The 24723-nt window shown below is 35.0% G+C and overlaps 1 protein-coding gene across 1 annotated transcript in view; it reads left to right on the forward strand.

The window, feature by feature from the left end:
• XPR1 (xenotropic and polytropic retrovirus receptor 1) overlaps window positions 1-24723 on the forward strand; it is a 250301-nt gene that overhangs the window by 178216 nt on the left and 47362 nt on the right. The window contains exons 7-11 of the mRNA XM_082701743.1: window positions 2483-2564; window positions 15539-15729; window positions 15943-16122; window positions 21713-21884; window positions 23001-23195. Of these exons, the coding sequence (XP_082557869.1) occupies window positions 2483-2564; window positions 15539-15729; window positions 15943-16122; window positions 21713-21884; window positions 23001-23195 (820 nt within the window). The remainder of the gene's footprint in view (window positions 1-2482; window positions 2565-15538; window positions 15730-15942; window positions 16123-21712; window positions 21885-23000; window positions 23196-24723) is intronic.

Raw genomic sequence — 24723 nt, forward strand, 5'->3', positions numbered from 1 at the left:
TGTTCAGTATCTTTAGTCATAGGGAAATGCAAATTAAAACCACAGTGATATAACGTATACCTATTAGAATGACTAAAAACATAGACACTAAATGTTGGAGGAGCAAAACTCTGATATATCATATGCTGCTAGTGGAAAGTAAAATCATACAACCATATTGGAAAACAGTTTAGCAGTTTCTTATAAATTAAACTTTCACCTACCATATGATCTTGCCATTATACTTATAGGTATTAACCCAAGACAAATGCAAGCGTGTTTTCATATAAAGATGTGTACACAGGGGGCACCTGTCTGGCTCAGGCAGTAGAGCATTCAGTTCTTGTTCTCAGGGTCATGAGTTTGAGCCCCATACTGGACATAGAGCTTTCTTTAAAATAAATAAATTGATAAATAAAGTCCTTAAAAAAAATGTTTCATGAAATGTTTTAAAGCAGCTTTATTCATAATAGCCTAAACCTGGAAACAGATCATATCTATCAGTAGGTGAATGGGAAAACAGTAATGGTATATGCATACAATGGCATAATACTCGGCAATAAAAAGGAATAAGTATTGATACATGGGGGGCACCTGGGTGGCTCAGTGGATTAAGCCTCTGCCTTCAGCTCAGGTCATGATCTCAGGTTCCTGGGATCAAGCCCTGCCTCAGGCTCTCTGCTCAGCAGAGAGCCTGCTTTCCCTCCCTCTCTGCCTGCCTCTGCCTACTTGTGATCTCTGTCTGTCAAATAAATAAATAAAATCTTTAAAAAACAATAACAAAAACATGGATGTATGGAACAATATGGGTACATCTTAAAATAATTACACTGAGGGAAAGGAACCAGACCAAAAGAGTATATACTATATGATGCTGTTTACCTAAAACTCTGGAAAATGCAAACTGTGTAATGACAGTAGATCCATGGTTTTCTGGGAGGTGCAATAGGGTGTGGTGAGCAGTAAAGTGTTACAGAAGGGCATAAGGAATCTCTTGTGGGGGGCAATAGATAAGTTCATTCTCTTGATTATGGTAATAATTTCCTAAGTGTTTAACATATATCAAAACATCAAATTGTATGCTCTAAATATGTGCAGTTTAGTGTGAGTTCTATTTAGTAAAACTATTAAAAAGTAAGAAAATCTTGAAAAATTAAAGTATTTGTAAATGCAAAAAGAACTGGTGAAGCTGAGAAAACATGGAAATGGTTATCCTTGGTGAGGAGGAAAGGTTTATGGATCTGGAATGGATAGGGACTTCAAAGGTAATAGAAATGTTCTGTTTCTGATGATGGGTGATAGGTGTAGGAACACTTTATTATTCAGTTCCTAATAGTTCAAATACATTATATGTATTCTTTTATATGTGATAAATTGCACAATTTTTTAAACTAGAAAAATTTTTTTTGAAAATACAAATGGCTTTCTTCCATCTGGATGCATTCAATCTTTAACAATTCAGATACCTGTTACTGGATAATTTGTAGGTCACAGAGATTCTCAAGGCTTTTTTTCATTTAAAGGTTTTAGGAAAACATTTAAACTATCTTAAATGTAGCATTTAAGATATTACACCTTTAACAACAATAGAAGTTCTTTATAATATTCATAGCAAATATTTAATCCCACAATATTTTCTCTCTCCTGTTTCTCATACCTTTATGTTTAAAATATCAGAACACTTTCTTTTATATTAGAAAACAGTTTACTTCCTTTTATCATTTTCTAAATAAAAACCTACCAGTGCCTTCTTAGCGCGTCAGTCTCATAAATAAAAACCTACCATAAAGTAGAGAAAAATACTTTTGAACCTACATGCTCTGGATATTCTGATATTCCAGTTCTCTGGAGAATGTCTATTGTATCTCAAAAATTCACTTTAGGGACACCTGGGTGGCTCAGTCGATTAAGTGTCTTCCTTTAGTTTAGGTCATAATCCCAGGGCCCTGGGACTGAGCCCCATGTTGGGCTTTCTGCTCAGCGGGGAGCCTACTTCTACCTTTCTCTGCCTGCTGCCCCACTTGCTTGTGCTTTCTCTCAAATAAAAAAATGAAATCTTTTAAAAAAATTCACTTTGTTACCCCAGTGTTAATAGTGTAAGTAATATAGAAAACAAGTGTTCTTAATTTTGCCATTGTCTCAATACCAAATATGTGAATTCCGAGTAATAGTGACCTACAAAATTTAAAGAGATATATCTTGTGAAAATGAAATTGCACTTAGATTTCTCCTACAAGAAAAACTCAGTATATATATAATTCAGTGTTTAAGATTAAATTCTTGGTTACTTAGTAACTCAGATTTTTGTAAAGGAATTCAAATAACTATATTATAAGAGAATTAAGGATGTTTCTCTGGTTCTGATTTATAAAAAATTCAGTTCTTAAAATATTTTTGTTTTCATGGTAGAGCTTTGGGACTCATACTACTAATTTATTATAGCATATACTAAATGTATGCAGTGTTTTGCCCTTTGATCAGCATGCTGTTTTTCTGTCTACAGCCTGCACCAGCATGGACTACTTTTAGAGTTGGCCTATTTTGTGGAATATTCATTGTACTGAATATTACCCTTGTGCTTGCCGGTAAGTTGTTTAAATTTTGAATTAAATTATCCTTAGGAATATGCCTATGTTATATTCTATTTCTCTGTCAAAACTACCACCAAACTAACAGAGCTGCTACCGAAAGAGAAATTTGCCAGGGCTAAGTTTTGGTTTTTACATATGATTTGAAGGGATGGGGTGGTATTTGGTCATTTGTTCATTTTTTTTTTTAATTTTGGGTATAGTTATCCTTTAAAACATTGCTAGATTATGACTTTTATTCTCCATCGTTTTCTTATTTTTATGTATAATTTCTTCATACTTGTTCAAAGTTCAGTTATCAGGAACCTCAGCTTCCTTGATCACAGTTGAGAGTAATTAAGGATGCAAAATTGACGTACTAAAGTTCATTCACTTTGCTTATTGGAGTCTCTCTCACGTCATTTCCAAATTGTATTTGCAATTACTTTGAATATAATTTTAAGAAATGTGGTTGTGTAATTTCCTATTCTAAAGAAGTTAAGAATTAGAAAGAAATTAGAGGAATTGCTGAAGCAAGGGAATTCCCAGCATCAAGAAATGATATAACAGCAAGAGAGACATTATCTTACTAAACTTCCCAACAGAATTTGACATACTCCTCAGTAGCATTTGACATTGTGGATCATTCCTTCTTAAAACCCTTTCTTTACTTGGTTTTCCTGGGAAACTGTATTCTGCTGGTAGTTCTTTCCAATCTCCTTTGCTAACTATTCTTTTCTTTGTGACATCTAAATGTTGGACAGTATGGCTGGGCTGAATCCTCAAATCTCTTTCTCTGTCAACTTTCATTTCCTACCTAGGCAATCTTATTCAAGCCTGTGTCTATAAACATTATCTGTATGCTAATGACTCTCAAGTATGTCTGCTCTCTCCTCTGAATGATAATCTAATTGACTATTTGGATTTGTAGTAGGCATTTCAAACTTAGGAGGACAAATTTTTTTTTTAGCCCCAAATACTCTTTCTTTTCCATAAATCATCACTCTTTGTCAGGGTATCGGGCCACAAACCTGTAGCCTCTCTTTTCTCTTATACCTTATCTCCAGTTGATCAGCAGATCCTTGCTTTCTCTTTAAAATGTGGTTTGTTTTTGGCTCTGCATTCAGCATAAGGTCTGCTTGAGATTCCCTCTCCCTCTGCCCTTCCCCCTGCTCATGTGCACTCTCTCTGTAAAACAAAATAAAATCTTTTTTAAAAATTAAAATTTTTTTTTAAGTATAGCTGACATACAATGTTACATTGATTTCAAGTGTACAACGTAGTGATTCAACAACTCTGCATTATGGTATGTTCGTGACAAGTGTAGGTACCATCTGTCACCATACAACACTATTATAATGCGATTGTCTATATTCCCTTTCTGGTACCTTTCATCCCCTGACTTATCCCTTCCATAACTAGAAGCCTTTATCTTCCACTCTCCTTCGCCCATTTTGAATCTGACCACCTCAACCAGTGCCATCCTTGTCTAAGCAACTGTTTTTTGCTTGGTATACTGCAGTAGCCTTCTGAACTTGTCTCACTAGGCCACTCTTGCCTCCTTTTAGCCACCAACGTCTTTTTTTTTTTTTTTTTTTTTTTTTAATGTAAGTTAGATCGTATCACTGCCCTCCTCAATATCTCTTTATGGCTTCTCTTACAATCAAGTTGAAACTTCTTACTATGGCCTAGAAGACCCTATAGGGTCTTGCCGTATGGGAAAACTTTATATCCTGTCATACTCTCCATACTCAGTTTCACTCTGTTTCCAAGTACATTTGTGGTGGTACTATTCCTTGAACTCACCAAGCTCATCCCATAAATGATCCCTTGCAATTGCCTAAATGTTTCTAACACGGTGCTACACATATAGTAGATGTTTAAGAAAAAACTTATTGAACTTGCTTTTCCTGGTTAACATTCTTCTTAAGATTGTCAATTATAAATTATGAAATTATAACCCAAGTTGTAATGACTCCTAGCAAGCGTATGAACTTAACCTGTTGACAGTGTATTTTCATTTGTGTTTTTAGACTTCTCCCTCCTACCAATTACTAAAAATTATATCTAATAAAATCATGAGTAAGCTCATGATTTAATATTGGCATAATTTATGATCATATTTTAATTTAGTTCTATTTCTTTAAATGAATGCAGTCTATTTATATAGACTACATAGAAATATTGCAATAAAAACCCAGCCCTTGATTTTTGAGCCACTGTTAGGAAAGAAACACTGACTTGTCTTAAAAAACCCTTGCCTGGGTTTCAGTCTCAGATCCACTGTTTGTTAATTGTTTTGGCTTTAAGGATATCATTTAACTTCTCTGAAATAACTTCCTTATTAGGTGAGCTTACTACCCTAAATTTACAAGGTTGTTTTAGAATTCATTCATTCAACAGGTAAATTTTATGTATGTCATGATTATGCTTGATATTATGAGTCTTAAATAAGAGAATCCCTTTCCTTATGAAGTTTATTATGTCAGAGAGATTAAAACAGTAATAATACACTACAAGACAGAAAATCTTAAATGTTCTAAGCAGTTCAAAGGAACAAAGTGATTACTTTAAATGAAAGCATCAGTGGAGACTTTATGGAGGAAATGGCATTTTTGCTGGACACTGATGGAGGGAAAGGCATTCTAAGAGGAAACAGATAAGCAGAGATTTAGTTGGTAGGGGACCAGGGTAGGGCATAGGAGGAGGGAGTGGGTTACAAAGGGGAGAAAGGATAAATCACCTAGTGTGAAGGAGAGTATTAGATAATAAGAGTGGAAGATACTTAAAATCACTTCATGGAGATCAACTAAGAAGTATAAGTAATACATAGGTCGCCTGGGTGTCTCAGTCGGTTAAGGATCTGACTCTTGATTTTGGCACAAGTTGTGATCTCAGGGTCTTGGGATTGAACCCCATGTCACCTGTTGGGCTCTGTGCTCAGCAGAGAGTCCACTAGAAATTCTCTCTGCATGTCCCTCTCCCTGCACTCCTCCCTCCAGTCACATGCACTCATGTGCACACACTGTCTCCCTGTTTCTCAAATAAACAAATCTTACAAAAAAAAAAAAAAAGTAGTACAAAACATGTTTATAGTTGTTAAGTACCAGATCAGTATAAATTATAAGGTGTATGTGATGGGAGTTGTTCTTTCTAAGAAAAACCTCAATCATTTGTGTGTGAAGTTTTTTTTTATTTTCAAGATGAGTATGGTTATAATTATCATCATTGTCAAATAATAAGAAAAAAATAAACTTCATTCTTTTTATGTGAGTGCATTGAAAAGTTTTTTTAAATTCAGGGACAAATTAAGGTTTTGTTTTCTTTTGTAAATACAGGCTTTTGTGAGACACTCTAATTTTTTGTTTTTAACTTATGTGGTTTATGCATTTAGGGTGGTGCATTATGTTCTCTCACCTCAGAACACTTCTTTGTTTGATCTTTATGTTGGGCCAAAAGGAGGAGGCAGAGCAAATATAAAGCCAGCTGTCTATCCTTACTTATCTCCCAGCGGGTACTAAAAGATAACAGTGTTGAGAGATGAGAGAGAAACACAGCAGTAGTAATGCATGTACAAGCACGATTCTTTTTTTCATTCACATCAAAAAATAATGTGCATAATTGCTGTAGTTTCTCAAGGGGATATGACCTGATATTTAATAATTTGTCTGAAATTCACATACTTCAGATAGTTTGATGAAGATGAAAAGTTACCTGATTAGATTTTTTAAAACTGTTCTCTTATAAATTTCTAGTAATCTTTATTTAATTTGATACAATAACAGTATACCATATTTCATTTTTTGGTTTCATAAAGATATGAGTTTGGCTATTTAAAACACATAAAACTGTGTGAAATAACAAGCACTCATACTCTAATAGTAAGAGTAGTGATTGTTTCGATCTCTTTGGAGGATAATTTCACAGTATATGTAAAATTTTAAATGCAGTCACTTTGGTCTAGCAATTTTATTCCTAGAAATTTATCTTACAAACGTATGTGGGTATAAGGACATAAGGACATACATGAGATGTATGTATTCACTACCATTTCATTTATAGTTGCAAAATCCTAGAAACCACTGAAATGTCCATCAGTTAGGAATTGTTTATAAAACTAAATGATATTACCTCTGTACAATGAAATGTCATGAAGGTATTAAAGTGAATGAATGAAAATGGGTATATAGCACTTTGGAGAACTGTTTGGCAGTCTCTACCAAAACTGAACATACACTATACTGGGTTGTTTCTATCCCCCAGTTAATGTGTATTGTGCTGCTGTGAACACGCATATTCATGGATTTGTTTGGGTACCTGGTTTCAGTTCTTTTGGATATATGTCTAGGAGTGGAGTCATTCAGTTATGTGCTAATCTATGTTTAATCTTCTGAGGTGCCACCAAATTGTCTTCCATAGAGGCTACACCATTTTTCCTTTTCACCAGCAATTTATGAGGGTTCCATGTTCTTTACATGCTTACCAACTTAATCATTTTCCTTTTTATTTATTTAGTTAGTTAGTTATAGCCATCCTAGTGGGTGTGAAGTGATATCTTGTTAATGTTTTGATTTGTATTTCCCTGATGACTAATGGTATTGAGCATTGTTTCATATGCTCAGTGCTCAAACTTGTTGGCTCTTTGTTTATTTTCTTTGGAAAAATGTCTAAGTCCTTTGCTCATTTTTTAATTGAGTTGTCTTCTTCTTAAGTTACAAGATTTCTTTATATGTCCTGGGTAATAGACCCTTACCAAGACACAAGATATGCAAATATTTTCTCCCATTGTATAGACTGTTTTTCACTTTCTTCATTATATCCTTTGATGCACAAAAGTTTTTAATTTTGATAAAGCCTGATTTATCTATATTTTTCTTTCTTTGAACTAATTTTTGTACATGATGAGAGATAGGGGTTCAACTTCATTTTTTTGCTTATGGATATCTAGTTGTCCCAGCACCATTTGCTGAAGAAAATATTCTTTTCCACTGAATGGTCTTGGCACTCTTGTTGAAAACTAATTTATTCATGAACTCCCAATTCCATTCCATTTGTCTGAATGTTTGTTTTTATGCAAGTACCACACTGTTTTATAGTAAATTTTGAAACCACAAAAGATGAGTCCTCTAACTTTGATCTTTTTCAACAATGTTTTGGCTATCCATGGCCTCTAGTAATTTCATATGATGTTAAGGATCAAGTTTTCCATTTCTGCAAAAAAAGACCATTGTAATTTTGATAGGGATTATAATAAATCTGCAGAACACTTGAGCATTGCCATCTTAACAGTATCAAGTCTTGTAAATCCATGAACATGGAATTCCTTTCGGCAATGTTTTGTAGTTTTTTAGCGTACACATCTTACACCTTAAGTAAATTAATTCCTACATGTTTTATTCTTTTGGGTGCTATTGTAATTGGAATTGTTTTCTTAATTCCGTTTCAGAGTATTTGTTGCTGATATATACAAAAACAACTAACCTAAATAGTAAGACGTGGTTTGAGGTCAGATCCTGATCTTGGGGTCATGGGATCAAGCCCTGCATTGGGCTCCACTCTCAGCATAGAGTCTGCTTCAGATTGTTTGTCCCTCTGTCTCTCCCCACACCTCTCTCTAAAATAAATAATTAAATCATTTTTAAAAGAAAGATACCCTAATATAGCACCTAATAATACCATTCTTCATTTTCTTTCCTTACTTTTTTTTTTCTTTTAAAACCCATATCACTATCTGACATTTTACAGAATAGTTTCTGGAAGACAGATATTTTTTCTGTTGTTTATTACTGAAATTCCAGCTCTTTGAATGCTTTTAGGTATAGTAGGCATGTAATAAATATTTGTCAAATTAATGAAAAAAAAATGAGGCTTCCTCAAGCAAAAGGAAAAAGAAACTGATGTATACTGAATACTTGTCATTGTTTTAGGCATGTAATATATGTTTATCACATTTGATCTTTTTTAAAAGTATAATTTCATCTTTATTGATATTTTTAAAATTTATATTCAATTAATTAATGTTGTATTATTAGTTTCAGAGGTAAAGTTCAGTGATTCATCAGTCTTACATAACACCTGGTACTCATTACATCATGAGCCTTCCTAATGCTCATCACCCAGTTACCCTATCTACCCCCCCACCTCCCTCCCTCCAACAACCCTTGGTTTTTTCCTATAATAAAGACCCTCTTATGGTTTATCTCCCTCTCTGGCTTTATCTTGTTTTATTTTTCCCTCCCTTCCTGATAATCCCCTATTTTGTTTCTTAAGTTCCACATATGAGTGAGATCATATGATAATTATCTTTCTCTGATTGACTTATTTCGCTTAGCATAATACCTCTAGTTGTTTCCACATCATTGCAAATGGCCATATTTCCTTTTTTTCCAATGGCTGAGTAGTTTTCAATTGTATATATACCACATTTTTATCCATTCAGCTGTCAATGGACATCTAGTCTCTTTCCATAGTTTGGCTATGGTGGACACTGCTGCTCTAGACATTGGGAAGCAAGTGCTCCCTCAGATCACTACATTGGAATCTTTAGGGTAGATACCTCGTAGTGCAGTTGCTGGGTCATAGCTCTATTTTCAACTTTTTGGAGAACCTCTGTACTGTTTTCCAGAGTAGCTGCATGAGCTTGCATTCCCACCAACAGTGCAAGAGGGTTCCCTTTTTCCACATTCTTACTGGCATCTGTCATTTCCTGACTTGATAATTTTAGCCATTCTGACTGGTGTGAGATGGTATCTCACTGTGTTTTTTATTTGTATTTCCCTGATGCTGAGCAATACTGAACATTTTTTCATGTGTCTGTTGGCCATTGGTGTATCTTCTTTGGAAACACATGTCTGCTCACATCTTCTGCCCACTTCTTGATCAAATTATTTGTTCCTTGGATATTGAGTTTGGTGAGTTCTTTATAGATTTTGTATACTAGACCTTTATCTGATACATGTCTCATCCTGTCAGTTGTCTTTTGGTTTTGTCGACTATTTCCTTTGCTGTGCAAAAGCTTTTTATCTTGATGAAGTCCCAGGAGTTCATTCTTGCCTTTAGAGATGTGTCTAGCAAGAAGTTGCTGAGACCGAGGTTGAAGTGGTTGCTGCCTGTGTTCTCCTCCAGGATTTTGATGGACTCCTGACTCGCATTTAGCTCTTTCATCCGTTTTGAGTCTGCCTTTGTGCATAGTGTAAGCAAATGGTCCACTTTCATTCTTCTGTATGTGACTGTCCAATTTTCCCAACACCGTTTGTTGAAGAGACTGTCCTTTTTCCATTGGATTTTCTTTCCTGCTTTGTCGAGGATTAGTTGAGTGTAAAGTTCAAAGTCTATTTCTGGGTTCTCTATTCTGTTCCATTGATCTGTGTCTGTTTTTGTGCCAGTACCATACTATCTTGATAATCAGAGCTTTGAAGTAGAGTTTGAAGTCTGGAATTGTGATGCCACCAATTTTGGTTTTCTTTTTCTACGTTCCTTTGGGTATTTGGGGTCTTTTCTGGTCCCATGTAAGTTTTAGGATTATTTGTTGAACTCTGTGAAAAAAAGTTGGTGGTACTTTGATAGGGATTGCATTGAATACGAGTGGTTTGCTCTAGGTAGCCTAGACATTTTAAGAATGTTTGTTCTTCCAGTCCATGAGCATGGAACGTTTTTCCGTATCTTTGTGTCTTCCTCAATTTCTTCTATGAGTGTTCTGTAGTTTTCTGAGGACAGATCTTTGCATCTTTGGTTGGGTTTATTCCTAGGTATTTTTTGGTTTTGGGTGCAAGTGTAAATGGGATCGACTCCTTGATTTCTCTTTCTTCTATCGCATTGTTAGTGTACAGAAATGTGGTTAACTGTGCATTGATTTTTATATCCTGCCACTTTGCTGAATTCGTGTATGAATTCTAGCAATTTTTGGGTAGAGTCTTCTGGGTTTTCCACATAGAGTATCGTGTCATGTGTGAAGAGTGAGCGTTTGACTTCTTGCCAATTTGGATGCCTTTTATTTCTTTTTTGTTGTCTGATTGCTGAGGCTAGGACTTCCAGTGCTATGTTGAACAGCAGTGGTGATAGTGGACATCCCTGCCATGTTTCTGACCTTAGGGGGAAAGCTCTCAGTTATCCCCATGGAGAATGATATTTGCTGTGGGCTTTCTGTCAATGGCTTTTGAAGTATGTTCCCTCTGTCCCTCCACTGTGAAAAGTTTTCATCGAGAAAGAATACTGTATTTTGTCAAATGCTTTTCCCATGTGTATTGACAGAATCATATGGTTCTTGTCCTTTTCTTTCATTAGCGTCGTGTATTGCATTGATTGATTTGTGAATGTTGAACTACCCTTGCTGCCCAGGAATAAATCCCACTTGTTTGTGTTGAATAATCCTTTTAAAGTACTGTTGGCTTCATGATGATAATTCTTGCATCCATTTTCATCAAGGATATTGATCTGTAGTTCTCCTGGTTGGCGGGGTCCTTTTCTGGTTTTAGGATCAAGGTAATGCTGTCCTCATAGAAAGGGTTTGGAATTTTTTTCTTCCATTTCTATTTTTTGAAACAGCTTCAGAGAAACAGGTATTAATTCTTCTTTAAATGTTCAGTAGAATTCCCCTGGGAAGCCATCCAGCCCTGGGCTCTTGTTTGTGGGGAGATTTTTGATTACTGCTTCAATTTCCTTCCTGGTTGTGGGTCTGTTCTGGTTTCCTCTTTCTTCCTGGTTCAATTTTGGCAGTTTATACGTCTCTAGGAATACATCCATTTCTTCCAGATTGTGTAATCTGTTGGCATATATATAGTTGCTCATAAATTGTCCTTATCATTGTTTATATTTCTTTGTTGTTGGTTGTGATTTCTCATCTTTCACTTGTGATGTTAGTTATTTGGGCCCTTTCCTTTTTCCTTCTTGATAATCTGGCCAGGGTTTATTGATCTTATTGATTCTTTCAGAGAACCAGCTCCCGGTGTTCATCTGTTCGCCTGTTCTTTTGGTTTCATTGATTTCTGCTCTAATCTTTATTAATTCTCTTCTCCTGCTTGGCTTAGGCTTTATTTGCCATTCTTTCTCTAGCTCCTTTAGGTGTAAGGTTAGATTGTGTATTTGAGACCTTTCCTGTTTCTTGGTAAAGGCTTGTGTCACTATATTCTTCCCGGTTAGGACCACCTTTGCTGCATCCCAAAGGTTTTGAAAAGTTGTGTTTTCATTTTCATTTGTTTCCATGAAATTTTGAAAATTCTTCTTTAAGTTCCTGGTTGACCCATTCATTCTTTAATAGGATGCTTTTTAGCCCCCTTGTATTTGAGTTCTTTCCAAATTTCCTGCTGTGACTGAGTTCAAGTTTCAAAACATAGTGGTCTGAAAGTATGCTAGGAATAATCCCAATCTTTTGGTACCAGTTGAGACCTGATTTGTGTGTACTAGTATGTGCTCTATTCGGGAGAGTGTTCCATGTTCACTCGAGAAGAATGTGTATTCTGTTGCTTTAGGATGCAATGTTCTGAATATATCTGTGAAGTCCCTCTGGTCCAGGTGCTGTTCAAAGTCCGTATTTCATTGTTGATCTTCGGCTAAGGTGATCTCTCTGTTGCAGTGAGGGGAGTGTTAAAGTCCCCTCCCATAACTGTATTCTTATCAAAATGTTTCTTTAATTTTGTTATTAACTGGCTTATATAATTGGCTGCTCCCAAGTTAGGGGCATAAAAATTTACAATTGCTAGATCTTCTTGTTGGATAGACCCTTTAATTATGATACACAGTCCTTCCTCATCTCTTATTAGTCCTTGGTTTAAAATCTAATTTATCAAATATAAGGAATGTTACCACAGCTTTCTTTTGATGTCCATTAGTGTGATTCATGGTTTTCCACCCCCTTGTCTTTGGGTCTAAAATGAGTCTCTTGCAGACAGCATATCGATGACTCTTGCTTTTTTATCCAATCTGATACCCTGTGTCTTTTGATTGGGGCATTGGCCCATTTACATTCAGAGTAACTACTGAAAGATTTGAATTTAGTGCCATTGTCTTACCTGTCAAGTGACTGTTACTGTCTATTGTCTCTGTTCCTTTCTGGTCTGTTACTTGTGGGCTCTCCCTTTGCCTAAAGAACCCCTTTTATATTTCTTGCAGGGTTGTTTGATGATCACAAAATCTTTTAGTTTCTGTTTGTCCTGGAAGGTTTTTAACACTCCTTCTATTTTGAATGACTTCCTAGCTGGATAAAGAATTCTTGGCTGCCTAATTTTCTCATTTAGCACCATGAATATATCCTGCCAGTCCTTTCTGGCCTTCCAGATCTCTGTGGAAAGGTCTGCTGCCAATCTAATCTTTGTACCATCGTAGGTTACAGACCTCTTGTCCTGAACTACTTTTGGATTTTAGCTTTATCTCTGAGACTTGCAAGTGTCATTATTATATGTTGGGGTGTTGACTCATTTTTTTAGATTTTGAAGAGTGTTTTCTGTGTCTTCTGTATTTTGATGCCTGTTTCCTCCCCAAATTAGGGAAATTCTCCATTATAATTTGCTTCACTGTACCTTCTGCCCCCCACCTCTCTTTCTTCTTCTGGGATCCCAACTGTTCTAATATTTTTTCACTTTATGTATCATTATCTCTCGATTCCTCCCCTTGTGATCCAGTAGTTGTTTATCTCTCTTTTTTCAGTTTGTTTATTCTCCATCATTTTGTCTTTTATATCACTAATTCTGTCTTCTGCCTCATTTATCCTAGCAGTTAGAGCTTCCCTTTTTTTGTCACATATCACTTATAGCCTTTTCAATTTTGATGTGATTAGATTTTAGTTCTTTTATTTCTCTAGAAAGGGATTCTCTAGTGTATTCTATGCTTTTTGAAGCCCCACTAGTACCTTTATAATCATTATTCTGATCTCTAGTTCTGACTTCTTACTTATATCAGTACTGATTAGGTACAGTAGTACCTAATTAATACAAATCAGGCAGTCAGTACTGCCTCTTATTCTCTTTCGTCAGGTGAGTTTTTCCTTGTCATTCTCGGAAAAATGATCATTTTTCTATTTGTAGAATTGCAGCAGTTCTTTTCTTAGGTCTCTTATTGAGTTTGCAGGTGTTTAGAATGATTTCAAAGCTATCTCAGTGAATTTCTGGGACCAAACAAAACTATGGTCTCCTCCTCTGCCATCTTTGAGTCTTTGGTCATATTAATCTTCTTGATAAACTCATGAGAATTGATATTATCACCATTGACCAATAAGGAAACGGAGATAAGAAAAAATAAAATAATTTTACCTCGAGTAGCTATGATTTGAATTCTGGTCTACAATATTTGACTCCAAAGCAAAGGCTTTTTCTACCCTGTTATTTTTAAATTATTAAATATGCTATGTACTATAGAGAATATAAAGTTAAGAAGTAAATAGTTATTTAAATTAAGGATAAGATAGTATATCATCAAATTTCAAATGAGTCTAATATTAATTATTAATTAATAAATTATTAATTTTGTGGTTATATAGAAAACCGAGAAATCTTTAGCCAAATTGAAATATTTGGCACATAGTGGGTTCAAAATGAAACAATGATTCAATAAATTTATGAATAGGTAAGGATTTGGCTTTTAATATTAAGTAGAATGTGAATTGGTGGAATGAAGGTGCAAGGTCATTTTAGGTATGGGGGCAACATAAGCCAATATGAAAAAGCAAATTTGTGAAAGACTAATAAAATTCACCAGGAGATAAAAATTAATGTTTAAAAAAGAGCACTGTGGGGGCGCCTGGGTGGCTCAGTGGATTAAGCCACTGCCTTCAGCTCAGGTCATGATCTCAGTGTCATGGGATCGAGCCCCGCATCGGGCTCTCTGCTCAGCAGAGAGCCTGCTTCCCCCTCTGTCTCTGCCTGCCTCTGTGCCTACTTGTGATCTCTCTCTCTGTCAAATAAAATAAATAAAATCTTAAAAAAAAAAAAAAAGAGCACTGTGGTTTAAAGAAGAGTGAGTTGAAGACCAGTTTGTGGTGAAGAACTTGAATTACAAGGCTAAGGTGTTTGAACATTGTAGCTGTTCAGTAACAGTGGTACTGAACATTTTTATGGGCATACGGACAATAGAATGTAATGGTTAAGACTGTGGGGTTTGGGGTACCTGGGTGGCTCAGTTGGTAAAGGGACTGCCTTCAGCTCAGGTCATGATCTTGGAGTACCAGATTTGAGTCCCTCATCAGGCTCTGTGCTCTGCAAGGAGTCTGCTTCTCCCTCTAAACCTACCCCTCTCTCGTGCTCTCTCTCTCATATAATAAATAAATAAAATATTAAAAAAAAAAAAAAAGACCCTGTGGGGTTTGGAGCAGAACTGTCTGAGTTAAAATCCTGGTTCTGCCCTCTACTTGATTGGTAATCCTGAGCAAATTACTCAGCCTCTCTGTGCTGTAATTTCCTCACCAGTGAAAGGGGGAGAATAGTTTTTAACTCATAGAACCAGTGGGAGGATTAAATGAATTTTTACATGTAAAAATAGAGAACAATCCTTAGCACATAGTAAGTATTCTATAAATACTGTTACCATTAATATGACATTACCTTGTTCACTTGCTTTTATTTTCAGTTGCTTTCATGCATACTACGTCTTAATTTTCACAGCAACTCTATGAGATAAGTATTACTATAGTCAGTTTAATAAGAGAGAGAGCAAAGCCAGAGAAGTTATATCATGCCAGAAATACTTAGCTGACAGAACTGATCTTTTGGTTTTAAACAATTTTGCTCTTATTCTCTATAATCTAAGAAACTAATGGAACAATGGACTAACATGTCAAATGTGAAGTTTTAGGAAAATTATTCTGGTGAAATTTTGCAGAGTGAAATAAAAAAGGGAAAGAATGTGGAAGCAAGTTTCTCATGCTCTTGAGATGATCGAGGCTTGGGTTTTATTTGTAAAAAGCTTTTTATGCCAAAGACTGTGTCATTGAGTATTAAGAAAAAAGATAACTAGAGGAGACATTATGAATTTTCTAACTCACCAATTAATTGATTTTTTTTCAGCTGTATTTAAACTTGAAACAGATAGAAGTATATGGCCCTTGATAAGAATCTATCGAGGTGGCTTTCTCTTGATTGAATTCCTTTTTCTACTGGGCATCAACACATATGGTTGGAGACAGGCTGGAGTGAATCATGTGCTCATCTTTGAACTTAATCCAAGAAGCAATTTGTCTCATCAGCATCTTTTTGAGGTAATCAAAGCAAGATACAAAGTCTCATGAATTTATTTCACATTAGCTATATATAGCTGTTTTCATGGATACTGAAATCCACCTTCTACTTGAAGAAGATTATTGACATAATATCTAAACTTTTATCCTACCTTTGTTTTATTAAAGATGTATCTGAGTAATGGTAAAAATAAAAATAACAATTTTCTCTTTGTCTTTCCCATCCTTTATCAGATTGCTGGATTCCTTGGGATATTGTGGTGCCTGAGCCTTCTGGCATGCTTCTTTGCTCCAATTAGTGTCATCCCCACATATGTGTATCCACTTGTCCTTTACGGATTTATGGTTTTCTTTCTTATCAACCCCACCAAAACTTTCTATTACAAGTCCCGGTTTTGGCTGCTTAAACTGCTGGTAAGTCCAGAAATTTGTCTACCATTGTTAGAGTGGCATATTGGTCATTGGCCTCCTCCAGGTGGAAACCCAGTCTGCTGTATTGTGCAACTCCAGAAGGCATGGTTCACTTCATAGTCTATGTGAGTGGTGCTCTAAAGCCAGGGGTGTAGAATATAGTGTAATTGGTATACCTTATATTGTACTGTGCAGTGGCCCTGGGAAAAATACTCATGCATTTTTTTTCCTCCTAAAAAAGAGGATGAAGTGTCCAGATATGAAATGATTTTGCAAATTAATAATAATTAATTCATGATCAATTTAAGTACTTTTAAATACAAATTATTTAACCAGCTGTGATAATATGTAGAACTCTTTGAATTTCTTTTTTTTAGAAGTGGTGAAGCTATTATTTTCCTGTAAATTGATAGTAGTAGTGAACCATTTTTATTTTATAAAAGATTAGTTCTCTAAGATCAGTAAGAGTATCTTATCAGATTGACATCTTTAATTTGAGAAATTGATTTTGATTATTGTTTATAATAAATTGCATTTCTTTTTCCACTTTACCTACTTCTTAATGATCTCAAAATCATACAATGTTAGCAATAGTATATAGAATTTCTTGCAAAAATAGCTACTGTTATTTTTTGTGATAGTGTAAATATAGCTTGGGGAAGGACTTTTGCTTACTCCTGAGTTAAACCAGCTCTATTTTCAAAAGTAATCAGGAATGCTCTCCTGTACTTGTTTCTTAGGTTGTGAATGACAACTAACAGTAAAGTGAAGATTAGTGATTAAACTAACTAGACTGTACACATACTTTCAGAATTCTTATAGTTATTGTCTTACTTTTTTTTCTACCTTAGAAAGTATACTGCCTTGAAAATTGTAGTTTTAACTTCTTTTCCCTTTTATATGACCATTAAGTTTAGCAGAGGTTTTTTTTGTTCTTACCGGTACATTTCCTATATCTAGCATTAAATTTTTTTAAATCTGAAGACATAAATTATGGCTTTCCTATTAAAACACATAGTAAGCACACAAGTAAAGAGCTAGTTATGTTATAGTACAGGTTAAGTATGTATAGCAATCAGGAAAAGAAAATGGCCCAGATCTCCTTGATTTATTTTCCCCCTAAGTTATTTATTTGTATTTCTTATTTCTTCCAGTAGCATTTTTATCACAAATTGAGAATATCCCTCTTTTCCTCCAGTTTCAGTAAATATAATAAATAAAAGAGCAAATCATTCCTATTAAGTATAGCACCACTAGGCCTAACTTTGGGTCTAAGTGTGGAACTTAGATATACAAGGTATTTTGAAAAGTGTGAAATCACCTTGCATACATTTGGTCATCATTTAGAAAACATGCTTTTAAAGGACTTTTTTTATGACAAAAATTTGAACCAGTTTTTTTGAAATTTATATTAAAAATAAATCATGTCCAGTTAGTACCATATTAGATTACCTTCTTATTTTGAGAGCATTTGTCATTTTATTGCTAGATTTTGTAGAATTGTAAAACTTAGTTGCAGAAATATGTAGTATTCTTCTGGTTAGAAGGAAATAACTTTAAGATTATAAATACCTATTATCTTCTGCTTCAACTATTGTGAAATCTCTATATAGTTATTTGAAATGAGGTCTGAAAGACTCAGAAAACTCAGACGTTAATATGGTTTGCATTATTGCAGTAACAGAATAATACCATTGTGTACATTGTGTGTAAATGAGCATTTCCCCAGTGCATCCTTCTCTATTTAAATAATAAGCTATGATTCATGCATGACCAGTTAGTCTTATTAGCAGAACGATTCCCCATTGAGTAGACATTTATCGATGCATCCGCTGTGTGCTAATAAATGAGGACTTATTGATGGAATAAGTTGGCAGTGATAATATAATAAGGAATAACAGAATAGTAAAATGCACCATCAGAAGCAGTGAAATGACAAAGAAGCACTATGGTTATATTTGTAATAATAATTGTATACAGGAAAAATGTTTATAGAGCATCTGAGTATTAATTGACCTATTAACTTATTTTAATTCAGATCTTACTGAGAAAACTTAACCTGAGACTTATATCTAGTGAATTAACAAAAATATTTCCACCCTAGTTATATTTCTCTTTTTTAAAAGCCTCATCGTAAAGTAAAAGTATATTTCCTTCTTTTTTTTCCTTTAATTTTCAGTGGAAAAGAATATATATCACTTAGACATAGTGGTAGGCACTTGATGTCATTTATAATCATATTTAAATCTGAATCTATGGAATTTATATGCTATAAATCTCCACCAAAAAGCTAAAAAAATTTTATTAGAAATTCATTTATTTTGATACTTACATGTCAAATTAGTAGCTTATTTGCATTAATTAGGTCATAAATCTCTGCAGATCTATATTTATCCTAATTGGAAATCCAACTGGGAAACATAAGCAATGGCTCACATTTTCTTTAAAAAAAAAAAATTAATTCTAAAAGGCTACTTAATGTATTTTTTTTAAGATTTATTGATTTATTTTAGAGAAAGAGGAGGAGAGTTTGGGGGAAAGGGGCAGAAGGAGAGAGTCCTAAGCAGAATCTACACTGAGCATAGAGCCAAATGTGGAGCTCCATCCTAGGATCCCAAGATCATGACCTGACCCAAAACCAAGAGTCAGATACTAAACCAACTGAGTCACCCAGGCATCTCAAAGCTACTTAAAGTTTTTAAATTAAAGTCCTTTCCTATATAATTTGGAAATTGATTTTTCCAATAATTTCTTTTGTTCTATAGTAAAGTACGCATGTCTCTACTGTGAGAATAGAGAGGTATTCTCATTAAATAGTGCACTTTTCTGGACATTTTAATGTGCTAATTTATTTCATCCTTTAAAAACCATGAGGTTGGTTCTATCAATCAACATTTTATAAATGAGGAAACCCAATTTCAAAGGAGTTAAATGCATAGCCAGTAAGTAATGGAGATGGAACTGAGCCTAGGCAGTCTGGTTCTACAATCCGTACTCTTAACCACTGCCATTTAACAGTGAGACCTGATAGTGACCTTACCTAAGGTGTTTAACTTTGATCTAGTGGTTCAAATTAAAGAATATAAAAATCAAAGAGTATGACTATTCACAAACCTCTAAAAGTAGAAATTAAACTTCATTTTCTTAACTATCTGCATTAACTTAGAAAATGATGTTAGCATATATCCTTTGTAATACCTTATTAGTGGCTTTTTGTGTATGTGGGTGAAACACCAGATTTTTTTGAATTGTTGCTAGCTTTCTTAATACTGTTACCCAGTGAATCATTATCATTTTAATCAAAATCACAATGTAGAAGTTGGAAGCCCTTAGCCAGAATTAGAATGGAAAGAGGAGAATTCTCCTTACTCAAAAAAGGGAATTCAGATAAATATAAGAAGAATCTGACTATGTGTAAATGTCAGGAGTTCAGTATGATCTGTTTATTTTCTACCCCCCTCACCTCTACCCTATCTCTGACAGAGCTACTTGCTCTCCCTTCTTTGTATTTCTAGGATATTTTGTGTATCTATCTGTAATAGCACTGATTACATAGTGCTGTCATTATGTCTTTAGGTACCTATTTACCCAACCAGACTTTGGTTCCTTGAGAGTAGAATCTGTGTTTTATTTATCTCTGTACTTCCACAATGGCTGACATTTGGTAATAATTAATCTTTGTTAAATGTTGTATGTCTATAATTATATTGATTCCTTCCTTAGATGTATTATACCAACATTTACTATCCCCTCCTTTTTTCCTTTTTTCATTTTCTCTCTTCTGTAAATTTTCCCCTCCAGTTTCCATTTTCATGGCATTCCCTTTCTTTTGTAATCCCATTTCCCTATCTCTTAGTGCATTCTCCTCTTCTGCTCTTAAGGAGGTTTTCCTTTATTAGCTAGCTTTTGAGGCTGGATTTGGCAGATTATGAGAGGGATGATAGCCTGTCTCATGTCCACAAGAAATTTGCTCTATGCTATCGTTTTCACGAAAGTCCATGACTAGGGATTGAGTTAATTTCCTGATCCTTTTGATGTTATATCTTGAATTATCCTCTTGTTCTCTCTCTTTGAATCTTTAAAGTCTGCTCTGCACCCCAGAGTTTCTTAAAATACTATATAAACTGGTACCAGAACCTCTTCATGCCTAGTTAACTAAGATCTCAACCACTAAGCCCCCACCTCTTACCCTACCCCCCCGAAAAACTTTATGGTTGCAAATGATAAAGCTTCTCTCTCTGGGTTATTGTACAACTTATTAAAAGAGCAAGAGAATGATCAAGAAATTGAGGCATGGACTCAAAATATATCAGCTCCAGAAAATATTGCAAAGCCTGTACTATGCCCTGCAGAGATCTGGACTAATTTCCAAAGACCCAGTCCAATACCTTTCATAGATAGTTGGTGTCCAGGATGGATTCATAATATAGCCATTTATCTCCATCAAATAATAAAGAGAATTGTTTACAAAACAAATAGAAAGAACCTGCCTAGTGTGAGGGGAAAGAGCCATTAGTCTCCCATGCTTAATATGTCTACTAAATGAAAATAGCTAGATGGTAAGAGAGCTGTAATTTTAATTTCTCAAAACTGCTGCTCTGTGAGAATCCCTTGTATTAGGAGTTCATTTTTACCTGTTTGAGATAGAAAGGGTCTGACAGGTTGAGGGTAAAAGCTGCCTTCATCCCATCTTCACTTTCCTTAGGGCCTCTCAAGGCATTCTGCACAATTGGAGCCTGTTTCTAATGGTTACATTAGTGTCTAAGTCTTCCTCTCTCTGCAGTGCCAGATTTCCCTTTGCATTGCTAAACAGTCTTCCACAGAATAGGTCAGGATGAGTTTGTTCAAGGTCATCTGTAAAAGGGGGATATGAATAGTATCAGGCTCATAGAATTGCTTTAGTTAATGGATTATGAAAAATACATTATGAGAAAAATACATAGCATGGATTAGTACACAGCAAATTTAATCTGAATTCATTTGACATTGTTTTATAACAGTGGGGATATGATTTGATGATTTTCATGGCATAATTTCAAGATAAATACCATTATTAACAAGGCATTAGTGAATTAAAAGTGACTTTGATTTAGAGAATAGGCAGGCATGTTTCAGGTGATGTACCATTCTTCCTTTCCTCTCCCTTGTAGGCAAAGAAGAGCTTTGTATTCAGTTAGCTAAGCTCTCATTGCAGCTAAGATGGGAGGATATTCCAGAAATTATCATAGCACATGGGTCCCTAGCAAAATTTACCCTATAGCCTAACACTAGACATACTCTCTGTGCTTCCATCTTCTGCCACCCTCTGCTTTCAGCTTCAACTCTTCCCACCCTCTGCTTTCTAACTATAGCTATTTCTGCCTTCTCTATCCTACTTTAATTTCCTTTCTTGGTTATCGATTCAACTCATTCCCTTCACTACTAATGCTCAACCTAGCCACTGTTGCCAGGTCCCTCCCTGTGTTAGTGATTGGTTCATTGGTTTCCATTTTATCAGCTAAAGTAATCATGCTGCATGGTCAGACAAAAATTAGAGAAATTGAATATGAATTTTCTTGTTTCTGTGTTTTTAAATTTTTTTTCATTCCCCCAGTTTCGAGTATTTACAGCCCCCTTCCATAAAGTAGGCTTTGCTGATTTCTGGCTGGCCGATCAGCTGAACAGCCTGTCAGTGATATTGATGGACCTGGAATATATGATCTGCTTCTACAGTTTTGAGCTCAAATGGGATGAAAGTGGGGGCCTGTTGCCAAATAATTCAGAAGGTAGGGTATGAATGTGCATCCATACCTCTAAACTGCCAACGTAAATCAAGAAATATTGGGAATGAGAAATTTAAGATCATGGTGAAAACTCATCCAATAATATTACAAACTTAATTAAATGTATTTGGCACTCTTTTAGCAATCTCTTTATCTGATACAATTTGGCTCTTTAATTATGTTATGATTTTAGCCATCCATTTGCCAAGAGATTTGCAACTTACACTTAAAAGAATTTAAAACCAGAAAAAAAAAAAATTCTAGTACATTGGTAGTTATATCACGAATGCTTTAATGCCAACAGTTTCCATTACAGTATTGCTGTATTATGAGCAAAAATACTGATTATTTAGAGAAGGATCACATGCTTTGAGAAAGTCATTATGGATTGTTTTTTAATTCTTACTGGGGATCTCGTTTTTTCTTCTGGCTCTTTTCCCCATGCTTGGTGTATTATTAAGGAATTTTGCCTTAATGTCAAAGACCAAATTTAGACATATTATGTAACATCTAATAAAAGTTAATAAAGCCAGTGGCAACACGTTTTCATTGATTGCCAGCAGACCACAACTCTGTTGCAGCTTGATCACACTATAATGCATCCTCAGAATTTGAAGAAAATTTGACTTACCAACTCCATTCTTCTCATTTAAAAATATAAACTCTGCTCTTCATTAAAAAAGGGTGAAGTAGAGTGTGTATAACCCATTGCCATAAATTATGGCACTTTGGAGCTCATGAAATTAACTAGAGTCATCAGGGATATTTTTATGTTTTCCAGATGTATTAAATTATGGAACTAACATTTTTCCTTTAATTAGTGTACTCATCTTCTAATTTTCCTATAGTTTTATCACATTGCAAAGAACGATTCAGAACAGGTAGTCTGAAATATGAGAGGGCAGATTTTCCCTGTCGGTTCACCCTATGGAGTTACCTTCTTTCCTTGGCTTATCTATCACTAAAAAGTTTGAGAACGTAGTTGTTGCAAAAAAGAGATTCTGAAACACAGGATTCTTGCTTTTATGGACTTTTGATAGTGGTTATAATGTATAGTGAAATGATCTGAACAGGTTATTCTCTTAAATTACAATTTTTTCTCTTTTGAAATCTTCACAGAACCCGAAATTTGCCACAAATACTCATATGGCGTGCGGGCCATTGTTCAGTGCGTTCCCGCGTGGCTTCGTTTCATCCAGTGCCTGCGCCGGTATCGGGACACAAAGAGGGCCTTCCCTCACTTGGTCAATGCTGGGAAGTACTCCACAACTTTCTTCACGGTCACGTTTGCAGCCCTGTACAGCACTCACAAAGGTATTCTGTGACTGCGAAGAGATCTTTTAAAACCCGAAGATTTTTCACAACTTATATCTGTTTCTTACTTTGGTTGCTCTTCCATTTGTCCTGCTCTTTTTTCCATTGAAGTTGGAATCCCCTCACTTATACTACTTTGTTCTTGAACACAATTTTAGTCTCATTCCAGGACTTACTAACATGTACCGCCAAAAAGAGTCAAAGTCATCCAGAAGAGGAAGGATTTGTGATAATGTGTAAAATCCTGATTATGTTTAATGTGCTCTATCTTAGACACCTTGGGCTTTCATTGGTTTTTTAGACCCTTGTTCATTAATGAGGTTGGGAAATGCTAGGTGAAAAAGATTCCCTCTGGCAATCATGTATATTTTTAATCGCATTCCTTCACCAAGTAGTAAGGATTGTTTCCAGCCCATTTAACTGCAAATTAAGTTCTCTGATCTCTCTAGTTTCTTATCTCCATAGCAACCAGTTATTACTTGAGACTGCTCTTCTGTTGGGAGGAGAAAAAAGCTTTTAGGTTCTGGGCCACATGCAGTCAGTCCTTTTGAATTTTTAACCTTTTTCCAAGAAATGTCAATCAAACCTCTTGCTTGCTTTTACTAAAATGCATTCTGTCTTTGTCTATTTAAATCAGCTATCAGCCCACCCCTTTGAGGCTGCACCCTCATCTGTGGGTGGTAAAGAAGTGTTACTTATTGAAATTATTATAATTATTTTTTAATACTTAAGTAATTTTTTTTCAGTGACTTTTTTGAATTGAAATACTGTATTTTAGGAGCCTTAACTAGTAGCTCCTAGCTACTTAGCTGAAGTATGTCTGATGGTCTTGAAAGCCTGGGTACTGGTGTTTTCGTGAGGCTTGTAGTTTGGTCTAGTAGAACACTTTTTAGCATACTTCCACTTTTTGCAGTAGATTCTGCAGTTACAGTAATATTGATAATGCAGCCAATAATTTTATCATTATGTAGGCATTCTGATGAAACAATATAATTTAACTAAGTGCTTCCGTGAGAGAAGCACATCCTGAAAGCATCCATAATTTTAACTCTTGCTAAGGAATGCTATTCTTTTAGTCTGGGCAAGCATCATGATTCACAAGGTTGTTACTAGACAATTTATAAGTCAGACAACTGATTTGATACATGGTACCTTATGCCTTAAGAGCCCTTTAGTTTTCTCCCATGCTGGGTAACAAAGTGGTTTTGGTTGAATATTTTAGGATGTAAGTTATCTTTAACTATACTGATACTATTCAGGATGAAGCAGAAAATCTTAATTCCTCAAATCTGTGCCAGCTTCACATTTAATAACCTAAAGCTAGAAGCATGGTTTGGATTGTATTGTGATCTTCAGACTTTTTTTTGTGCTCACATATTCCTTCAAAGAATTTTTAAAACGATATTATTATCATTTTTATTTTATTAAACTATTATTTAAACTATATTCTCTGACATTTTTAAATTTACATCTGAAATTTTTTATCTTAAGTTTATTTTTTTTTAAGATTTTATTTATTTATTTGACA

Source organism: Mustela nivalis (assembly GCF_964662115.1).
Source record: "Mustela nivalis genome assembly, chromosome: 16".
In the NCBI taxonomy this organism is placed as follows: Eukaryota; Metazoa; Chordata; class Mammalia; order Carnivora; family Mustelidae; genus Mustela; species Mustela nivalis.